Source organism: Pelophylax lessonae (assembly GCF_965119305.1).
Source record: "Pelophylax lessonae genome assembly, chromosome: 7".
Classification (NCBI taxonomy): Eukaryota; Metazoa; Chordata; class Amphibia; order Anura; family Ranidae; genus Pelophylax; species Pelophylax lessonae.
The window spans coordinates 287,745,855-287,756,645 of NC_138774.1; the positions used below are offsets into that span (position 1 = coordinate 287,745,855).

A 10,791-nucleotide genomic window follows, 5' to 3' on the forward strand; every position below is an offset into this window, starting at 1 on the left:
CCTTACATCAGACTCTGTCCTTACATCATACTCTACACCAGACTCTGTCCTTACATCAAACTCTACACCAGACTATGCTCTTACATCAGACTCTACACCAGACTCCGCCCTTACATCAGACTCTACACCAGACTCTGCCCTTACATCAAACTCTACACCAGACTCTGCCCTTACATCAGACTCTACACCAGACTCTGCCCTTACACCAGACTCTGCCCTTACATCAGACTCTACACCAGACTCCGCCCTTACATCAGACTCTACACCAGACTCTGCCCTTACATCAGACTCTACACCAGACTCCACCCTTACATCAGACTCTACACCAGACTCTGCCCTTACATCAGACTCTACACCAGACTCTGCCCTCACATCAGACTCTACAGTACACAAAACTCTGCCCTTACATCAGACTCTACACCAGACTCTGCCCTTAAATCAGAATCTACACCAGACTATGTCCTTTCATCAGAGTCTGCACCAGAGTTCCACCCTTACATCAGAGTCCCTTTTTACATCAGATTCGCTATCAGAGTCCCCTCTAAATCAGGCTGCTCTGCGATTCCTATCAGAAGCCCTGATCATAGTCTCCCTTTTATCAGGGTCCCCATCAGAATCCCCCAAAGTTTGGAGCCCCCTCTCCGCTTTAAACGTATTTGTTTAGAATTGAAAACCTTAATTTATCAGGAAAATGAAGATGACATCATGTTAGAGTTGATGACAGCACGTTTCCCCGGCCTGCACAGCCATGGAGTTCATCCCGCCGGCATCTGAAAGCACTTAGGGCCCCCAGATGTTTAGCTGGCCGGCGCTGTCAGCATGGCTCATTGATGCATGAGGTCGGTCTAACGCAAACGGCGAGCAGCGATCCTTCTGTAATTGGCGCTCCTCCGCCCGCTCCACAATGACTCTCTGTCCTTCGGATATGTGTTCGCGTTCTCTCATTAATTCTCCGCCTTAGACGGCCCGGGGCTTCATTATGTTTTCACAATCTACGATTTCATTCACAATCCGTCTTGATTATCGAAGGCCAATCAGGAGGCAACTAACCGGTTAAAGGGAAGAATGGGTAACCGCTGCTTATGTTAACCCTTACAGTTCAGTCCGTCCTTCACTCTGTACCTGTATAAGATAGACTCATTCATGCCACAGACGGTCGAAATGTGTTATCAAACGCAGTTTAGATATGCAAATACAATGAGTATTTCGGTGTTGCAGTGCTTACATGTTCGGTTAAAAAAAAAAAACGACAGCATGTCTACCGCTTCAGCATGCATTTTTTTTAATGTGTTTTTGAGGCTTTTGTAATGCTTTTTTTGAAGCTTGGGAAAGGCCCTGTGGGTGTTTATTTTCTATTTGTTTTAAAGGGGTTCGGTAGAACCCCAGCTTACTACAGGAGAGCGGGAGATCAGCAGAGCTGGGGGTTACCAATGAGCTGGAGATCAGCATAGCTGGGGGTTACCACTGAGCGGGAGATCGGCAGAGCTGGGGGTTACTACTGAGCTGGTGGCCCCCACCTCTGTTGATCTCCTGCTTAAGAGTAAACCCCAGCTCTGCTTATTGTGCGCTCAGTGGTAACCTCCAGCTCTGCTGATCCCCCGCTCAGTAGTAACCCCCCGCTCTGCTGATACTCTGCTCCGTGGTAACCTCCAGCTCTCCTGATCCTCTGCTCCGTGGTAACCCCCAGCTCTGCTGATCCTCTGCTCCGTGGTAACCCCCAGCTCTGATCTCCTGCTCAGTGGTAACCCCCAGCTCTGATCTCCTGCTCAGTGGTAACTCCCAGCTCTGATCTCCTGCTCAGTGGTAACCCCGCAACTCTGCTAAACCTCGGCTCAGGAGTAACCCCCTAGCTCTGCTGATCTCCCGCTCAGTGGTGACCCCCAGCCTGCGGGTATCCTATTCAGCACTCCTGATCCTCTGCTCCGTGGTAACCCCCAGCTCTGATCTCCTGCTCAGTGGTAACCCCCCAGCTCTGATCTCCTGCTCAGTGGTAACCCCCCAGCTCTGCTGATCTCCCGCTCAGTGGTGACCCCCAGCCTGCAGGTATCCTATTCAGTAGTAACCCCCAGCTCTGCTGATCTCCTGCTCAGTAGTAACCCTCAGGTCTGCTGATCCTCCACTCAGTGGTAACCCCCAGCTCTGCTGATCTCCTGCTTAGTAGTAATCCCCCAGCTCTGTCGATCCTCCTCACCTTCCACTATAGTGTTCCCACATTAGGAACCACGTGTGCCAACATGCATTTTTTTGTTTTGAGGCTTCTGTAATGGTTTTTTGAAGCTTTAATGAAGTTTGGGAAATTACGTGTGTGTGTGTGTGTTGATTTTCAATTTATTTTAAAGGGGTTCAGTAGAACTCCAGCTCAATAGTATCCCCACCTCTGCAAAACTCTTACTCTGCTGATCCCCTCATTCAGCAGATCCCCCACTCAGTGGCAACCCCCAACTCTGCCGATCCTTCACTCAGTGGTAACCCCCAGCTCTGCCGATCCTTCACTCAGTGGTAAGCCCCAGCTCTGCCGATCCTACACTCAGTGGAAACCCCCAGCTCTGCCGATCCTTCACTCAGTGGTAACCCCCAGCTCTGCCGATCCTTCACTCAGTGGTAACCCCCAGCTCTGCCGATCCTTCCCTCAGTGGTAACCCCCAGCTCTGCCGATCCTTCACTCAGTGGTAGCCCCCAGCTCTGCCGATCCTTCACTCAGTGGTAACCCCCAGCTCTGCCGATCTCCCGCTCAGTTGTAGCCCGCAGCTCTGCTGATCCTCCACTCAGTTGTAACCCCAAGCTCTGCTGATCCTCCACTCAGTTGTAACCCCAAGCTCTGCTGATCCTCCACTCAGTGGTAACCGCCAGCTCTGCTGATCTCCCGCTCAGTTGTAGCCCCTAGCTCTGCTGATCCTTCACTCAGTGGTAACCCCCAGCTCTGCAGATCCTCCACTCAGTGGTAACTCTCAGCTCTGCTGACCTTTGCCCTGATTATCAATGTAGATGTCCCCTGTGCAGACTGCCGATTACCGACTCTCCTCTCCTGTCAGCGTGAGGAGAGGACTGCCGATAAGTGGCAAGTCCTGTGACCAGCTGTGATTGATTCTTTACCCCGATCTGTGACCAGCTGTGATTGATTCTTTACCCCGATCTGTGACCAGCTGTGATTGATTCTTTACCCCGATCTGTGACCAGCTGTGATTGATTCTTTACCTCGATCTGTGACCAGCTGTGTCCGGAAAGCGCAATCACAGGACAAGGTCAATAGACGCCCTCCTGGAAATGTGCGACCGCGCTATGGCCATCATTCGGCTGTAGCGCGGTCGGGAAGAGGCTAAGTAAGACAAAGCAGAAACATTTCAGGTTCACAATTTTATTTGGTTCTACAATAGATAATAAAGCTGGTCCGAGGAAGGAAGACCAGCGACGGATATTAGGCAGTGCACATGATCCACCAAACCATTCACCAGGGCCAGAAGAAGAGCTTACTACCAAATCTGGACGGCTTTAACTCTCCTTCCACAGAAGGATTGGGTAACGGTCTCTCCCTCGACTGGTATACGTTTTCTGGAAGAGGTCGCTCAGTTTTCACTTTTGTGACCTAAAGTGGAAAAAAAACAAAAACAAAGAAGCAACTTCCTAATAAGCAGATAGATTACAAAGTCTTCATTAGTCTTTTTTTTCTTTACAGCAACAATAAAGCGTTGCTTGCTGAAAGTAGGATATCATTATGTGTTAACTGTAACCCTGCAACAATACCGTCCCCAGGGGCCCATTCACACCTCTCCCTTCCTGTGCACTGGACTAAAGGCTGGTTTATCTGCCTAGCTTTTTCCTTCTCTGGCTTCAGCATTTTCATAAAACTTTATTGTTCTGGATTTGCATCCCCAACTGGGATCCCCCCCCCTCACCTGGGCTCTCCCCCCCCCCCCCACCCTGGGATCTTCCAATAAGTGTAATAAAAAAAATTCCAATAAGTGTATTTTGATTGGTTTGCGCAAAAGTTATCACGTCTACAAACTAGGGAAAAGATTTATGCCATTTTTTTTTTTACTACTAAAGGCAGCGTTCAGCAATTTTTAGCGGGACTGCGACATTGCGGCGGACAGATCGAACACCTAACTGACACTTTTGGCGGGACCAGTGACATTACTACAGTAATCAGTGCTAAAAAATATGCACTGTTACTGTAATAATGACACTGGCAGGGGAGGGGTTACCACCAGGGGCAATCAAAGGGTTAAATGTGTCCCTGGGGGTGCTTTCCAACTGTGTGGGGGATGGACCTGCCGTTTGCCTCAGTAATAACACAAGCTGGAATTTGCCATCACAAACAATTCTGTACTACTGTAGATTCCATCCATTTCTGCCATGAGAAAGGGGGAGGCAATTCACCCGAAACTCGTTGACTCCATCCATACGTTCTCACACTTTCATTAAAGAGATTGTATTCACCCAACAAGAGTTGAATGAGAAGGAAATGAGAACCTGTGTCCGAAATAATGGTACTCTTGGTAGGAGAACCCAATCATTTATTGAAAGTGTGAGAATGTACAGAGCCAACGAGTTTCAGGAGAACGGTCTCCCCCTTCTTCAGGGTAGAGATGGATGGACTCCAAGGTAGTACCAGAATTTTTTGTGATAGAATATGCTGGTTTACATAATGCAGAGGCAAAAGACCTCTGGGGGCATTGGATTTGCCACCACAAACAATTCTGCTACTACTGTAGATTCCATCCATTTCCACCCTGAAAAAGGGGGAGGCAATGCCCCCGAAACTCGTTGACTCCATCTGTACGTTCTCACATTTTCATTAAACTATTGTATTCTCCCACCAAGTGTTGAATGAGATGGAAGGAGTAGCTGGTGTCTGAAATAATGCAACCCTTGGTGGGAGAATACAATCGTATATTGAATGTGTGAGGATGTACAGAACTGTCCAACACACTTTGGGGTGAAATGCCGCCCCAGCCATCCTCCACCGCACCATCCCGCCCCAGCCATCCTCCACCGCACCCCCCCTCCAGGTCTTTTGCCTCTGCATTATACAAGCCAGAATTTTCCATCACAAACAATTCTGGTACTGCTGTAGATTCCATCCATTTCCGCCTTGAAAAAGTTGGGTGGCACTTCACCCGAAACCCGTTGGCTCCATCTGCACGTTCTCACACTTTCAATAAAGGATTGTAGGCTCCCACCAGGGGTTGAATGAGAAGGAATAAGCACCCTGTGTCTTAAATAATGTAACTCAATTTATTGAAAGTATGAGCAGGTACAAAGCCAACGAGTTTCAGGAGGTTAACCTCCACCTTTATCAGGGCGGAAATTGATGGACTCCTAGTACCAGAATTTTTTTTTTAATGTCAGCTTATGTAATGCTGAGGCAAAAGGCCTCTGGGGGGTAATTGCCCCAAAACTTGTTGGCTTGAAATGTCCGTTCTTCCATTTTCAAACAACAATTGTAATCTCCCTCCAAGGGTTGAATGAAAAGGAAGGAGCAGCCGTGTCTGAAATAATGTAACTCTTGGTGAGAGGATACAATTGTTTATTGAAAGTGTAAGAATGTACAGAGCCAATGAGTTACAGGGCTTTGTCTCTCCCCTTCTTCAGGGCGTAGATAGATTTCAAGGTGGTACCAGAATCTTTTTGTGGTGGCATATGCTGGTTTATGTAATGCAGAGGCAAAAAGGCCTCTGGGGGGGGGGGGGGGGGGTTAATTCACCTGAAACTCACTGGCTCCATCTGTCCCTTCTCACATTTTCAATAAATTACTGTAATCTCCCACCAAGAGTTGAATAAGAAGGAAGGTGCAACCGGTGCCAGAAAAAAAATGCAACTCTTGGTGGAAGGATACAATTGTAAAGTGTGAGAACGTACAAAGCCAAAACAAGTTTCGGGGGAAATGTCTCCCCCTTTTTCAGGACGGATATGGATATACTCTAAGGTAGTACCAGAACTTTTTGTGATGGCATATGCAGACTCTTGTAATGCAGAGGCAAATGGCCTCTGGGGGGGGGGGGGGCAATACTCCCAAAATGCACTGGTTCTCATACTTTCAGTAAACGATTGTATTCTCCCACAGTGCGTTGCATATTTTGGACACCGAGCACTCCGTCCTTCTCATTCAAGCCTAGTTTCTGAAAAGTCGTATCGGTAAGGCAGCAGCCCAAACCTCCAAGAGGATGATCAGGACCACCAATTATCTGCAGAACAACCTAATAAATAACTATCAGTAACTGTTTGAACCGGTCCAGCGTGGTCTCCAGCTCAAATTAGTATCTCACCTTGGACAATTCCCCCAGGTCCGGGCGTACCCAGCCGAGCTTGTCAAAGACACAGTTATCAAACGCGATCTGCTGATTACGACATTGGCGGAGTTCCAGGAGGCCAGTATAGTCGAGACAACTCCAATATTCTGTGAAAGGCTCCGCACAGTGAGCTTTAACTTTTCTGGAAAAAAAAAAAAAATTATAAAATGAGCAATAAGAAAAAAAAAAAAAAAGCAATGGAGAAGGAAGAATTCTTCAATGACAAGAAATTGCTGACCACCTTTGTGTTCCCTTTCCCTATATGGGATGTGCTGCTCAGCCATTCACAGGGAACTTTGCATTCAAATACAAAGCTTCCTCTGACTGTCCGAGTTGGAGAGGCGGGAGGGATGACATTCATTCATAGAATACAAAACTCCCTGTGAACTGGCTGAGCAGCACTCAGACTGACTCCATTTTGTTCCAGAATCAGAACTAGAAGTTCAGGTCCCACAGCTAGAAAACAACGCTGTAAACTGTATGTAGCAATGAAGCTGGCCTGCCATAGAGGTGATCAGAGACCTGAATGTCCTCAATCATCTCTATGGTATATGAAACCGGAAGCAATGAGTATTTCGTCACTTCCAGTTTCGGTCTTTTTGTTTACTAACTGGGGAAGACTTCTGAACCCATCCGGGTTTGACCTGAAGCTTTCAAAGGCAAAAGGAGAGATCTGGGGTCTAATGGACCCCCGATGTCTCAGTAAAGAGGACCGGTCACTGCTTATTGTCATCAAAAGAGATGTTTACATTCCATGTGATAGCAAAAAAAGTATAACCCCCACCCCCAAAGTAACTAATTTAATGGAACAGTATAAAAATAAAATCTTTTTGAATAAAAAAATTGTCTCATCTTGAATGTTATATAGAGAGCAATAATTACAGAGCAAGATCTCCTGTGTTAAGCCCCGTACACACATAGCGATTGTCGGCCGTAAATATTCGGCCGCTGACCGATCGGCCGATTGCCGGCTTGTTAGTATGATGCTTCCGACAACCGACTGCGACTTTTCGCCTGAACAGAATCTGGTGTGCAGGCATTAAAATTTTTGTTGGCTAACACCAGAACGGCCGATTGTTCGCCAGTCAGTACAGAATTCGGCCGACAAACAGCTGATTAGCAAGACTGGGCATGCTCAGAAAAGAAAAAAGACACGGAAAGTTAACCATCACATGACATCACTTCTGCAGTCGGCTGTTGTTGGCCGACAAAATTCGTGTGCAGCCTTTTGCAGTTTTCAGCCGACAGGACAGCACCGGACAAAAGACGGACGATCGTTCGGCCGACAATCACTACGTGTGTACGGGGCTTTACTCAGTCTAAACTGATGACCTGTAAAGGCTTTTAAAGCGTCACCATCTCCTGTACCATGTCCGCAGTCCCTGACCACCTCCCGTTCTGTGTCGGCAGTCTCTGACCACCTCCCGTACCATGTCGGCAGTCTCTGACCACCTCCCGTACCATGTCGGCAGTCTCTGACCACCTCCCGTACCATGTCGGCAGTCTCTGACCACCTCCCGTACCATGTCGGCAGTCTCTGACCACCTCCCGTACCATGTCGGCAGTCTCTGACCACCTCCCGTACCATGTCGGCAGTCTCTGACCACCTCCCGTACCATGTCGGCAGTCTCTGACCATCTCCCGTACCATGTCCGCAGTCCCTGACGATCTCCTGTATCATGCCCGCAGTCCCTGACCATCTCCTGTATTATGTCTGCAGTCTATGACCAACTCTTGTTGCCCCCGTTAAGGAGAGAGCCACGCTCTCTAATTGTCCTGCTTACCTTATCAACGAAAATGAAAGCAAATCTGGGTTGTCACCAAAACATTAATAGAGGGGAAATCTTCCAATGGTGACTTACAGGGATTGGATTTTCCTCACTTCCTGTTTTAGTAGCTGTCTCTTGGCTATAGTGCAGTAAGGACGTGGTTAAGCAAGTGGAGTAGCAAACCCCATCCAAAACTAAATGTCAATGTAGCTTCCCCCTAGGAGAAGTCCCTGTAATAAATGGTGAAGGAGACGTTACAATTTGGATTTATCATTAAATGATGCGATCAGACAATACCTGAAGAAATCTATGGCGCACTCATTCACTCTCTTGCCCTCTTTCAGACATTTTCTTGGATCCTTCTCTTCCCAGCGACATAACATGAACTCTTTGTTGGCTTTGTCACACTGAGATCCAAAGTGGTGGGCAGCAGCCTTTAGCACAGCAGAACTCACATTGACCTGAAGAGTTATAGAAATCGGTGTTAAAAAAGAACATAAAAAAAAAGGAACACTTTTTAATCAGATAATAGCATCAAGTCAATGAAACTCCTGGAATATCAATCTGGTCAGTTAAGTAGTAGAGGGGGATGTTATTCAGTTTCAGCTGCTTTGGTGTTAATGAAATTAAAAACAGGTGCACTAGATGGGCAACAATGAGCCAAACTATAAAAAGGAATGGTTTTACAGATGGAGGCCACTGACATTTTTTTCCCTACTCATCTTTTCTGACTGTTTGTCACTAGTTTTGCATTTGGCTGGGGTCAGTGTCACTACTGGTAGTATGAGGACATACCTGGACCCTATAGAGGGGGTCAGTGTCACTACTGGTAGTATGAGGAGATACCTGGACCCTATAGAGGGGGGTCAGTGTCACTACTGGTAGTATGAGGACATACCTGGACCCTATAGAGGGGGTCAGTGTCACTACTGGTAGTATGAGGAGATACCTGGACCCTATAGAGGGGGGTCAGTGTCACTACTGGTAGTATGAGGTCATACCTGGACCCTATAGAGGGGGTCAGTGTCACTACTGGTAGTATGAGGACATACCTGGACCCTATAGAGGGGGGTCAGTGTCACTACTGGTAGCATGAGGCCATACCTGGACCCTATAGAGGGGGGTCAGTGTCACTACTGGTAGGATGAGGAGATACCTGGACCCTATAGAGGGGGTCAGTGTCACTACTGGTAGTATGAGGAGATACCTGGACCCTATAGAGGGGGTCAGTGTCACTACTGGTAGGATGAGGCGATACCTGGACCCTATAGAGGGGGGTCAGTGTCACTACTGGTAGTATGAGGACATACCTGGACCCTATAGAGGGGGGTCAGTGTCACTACTGGTAGCATGAGGCCATACCTGGACCCTATAGAGGGGGGTCAGTGTCACTACTGGTAGGATGAGGAGATACCTGGACCCTATAGAGGGGGTCAGTGTCACTACTGGTAGTATGAGGAGATACCTGGACCCTATAGAGGGGGTCAGTGTCACTACTGGTAGTATGAGGAGATACCTGGACCCTATAGAGGGGGTCAGTGTCACTACTGGTAGTATGAGGAGATACCTGGACCCTATAGAGGGGGTCAGTGTCACTACTGGTAGGATGAGGAGATACCTGGACCCTATAGAGGGGGTCAGTGTCACTACTGGTAGTATGAGGAGATACCTGGACCCTATAGAGGGGGTCAGTGTCACTACTGGTAGTATGAGGAGATACCTGGACCCTATAGAGGGGGGTCAGTGTCACTACTGGTAGTATGAGGAGATACCTGGACCCTATAGAGGGGGGTCAGTGTCACTACTGGTAGTATGAGGAGATACCTGGACCCTATAGAGGTTGCACAGGCAGTCCAACTCCTCCAGGATGGCACATAAATACGTGTCATTGCCAGAAGGTTTGCTGTGTCTCCCAGCACAGTCTCAAGAGCATGGAGGAGATCCCAGGAGACAGGCAGTTACTCTAGGAGAGCTGGACAGAGCCATAGAAGGTCCTTATCCCATCAGCAGGACCGGTATCGGCTCCTTTGTGCAAGGAGGAACAGGATGAGCTCTGCCAGAGCCCTACAAAATGACCTCCAGCAGGACACTGGTGTGATGTCTCTGGGCTGCACGATCATATTGATTGCTAGGATGCAGATGGCTGGGCTGCACATTATCCTTGGGTGCTAAGGTGCAGGCGGATGAACTGAATAGTAACATTGACCAAGAGAACGTAGGTGGCCAGGCCAGACAGTGTGATTGGTTGGTAGGACGCAGGTAACAGGGCTGCCCGCAGTTGCTAGGACGCAGCTGGTCAGGCCACACAGCGTTATCGGTTGCTAAGACATTGAAGAATATCCTGTCATTGGTTGTTAGAAAGCAGGTGACCGGTCTGCACACTATCATTGGTTGCTGAGACGTAAGCGGCCAGGCTGAACAGCCTTGATTGGACAGAGAAGCGTGTCCTGTCATTGGTTGTTGGAAAGCAGGTGACCGGCCTGCACACTGTCATTGGTTGCTGAGACGTAAGTGGCCAGGCTGAGCAACGTTCAACGTTGATTGGACAGAGAAGCCTGTCCTGTCATTGGCTGAGGGAATTCAGGTGGCCGATCTGCACTTTAAAGGGCCCCTGTCACTTATCCTCTGAATAGACAAGGTGACAGGGCCTCTTTATAATGAGGGTCATTATAATGTTATTATCACCTGTACAGGAAATGTTCTGCAGACACATGATAACATATATACACCTT

The 10,791-nt window shown here is 48.1% G+C and overlaps 1 protein-coding gene across 1 annotated transcript in view; it reads right to left on the bottom strand.

Annotated features, from left to right (window-relative positions):
- Positions 1 to 3,339: 3,339 nt before the first annotated feature.
- The window catches only part of NDUFA8 (NADH:ubiquinone oxidoreductase subunit A8), a 7,671-nt gene continuing 219 nt past the window's right edge, over positions 3,340 to 10,791 (bottom strand). Inside the window, exons 2-4 of the mRNA XM_082263967.1 lie at positions 8,357 to 8,520; positions 6,267 to 6,432; positions 3,340 to 3,583 (exon numbers count right to left, since the gene is read on the bottom strand). Coding sequence (XP_082120093.1) covers positions 3,446 to 3,583; positions 6,267 to 6,432; positions 8,357 to 8,520 — 468 coding nt within the window. The 3' untranslated portion in view covers positions 3,340 to 3,445. The remainder of the gene's footprint in view (positions 3,584 to 6,266; positions 6,433 to 8,356; positions 8,521 to 10,791) is intronic.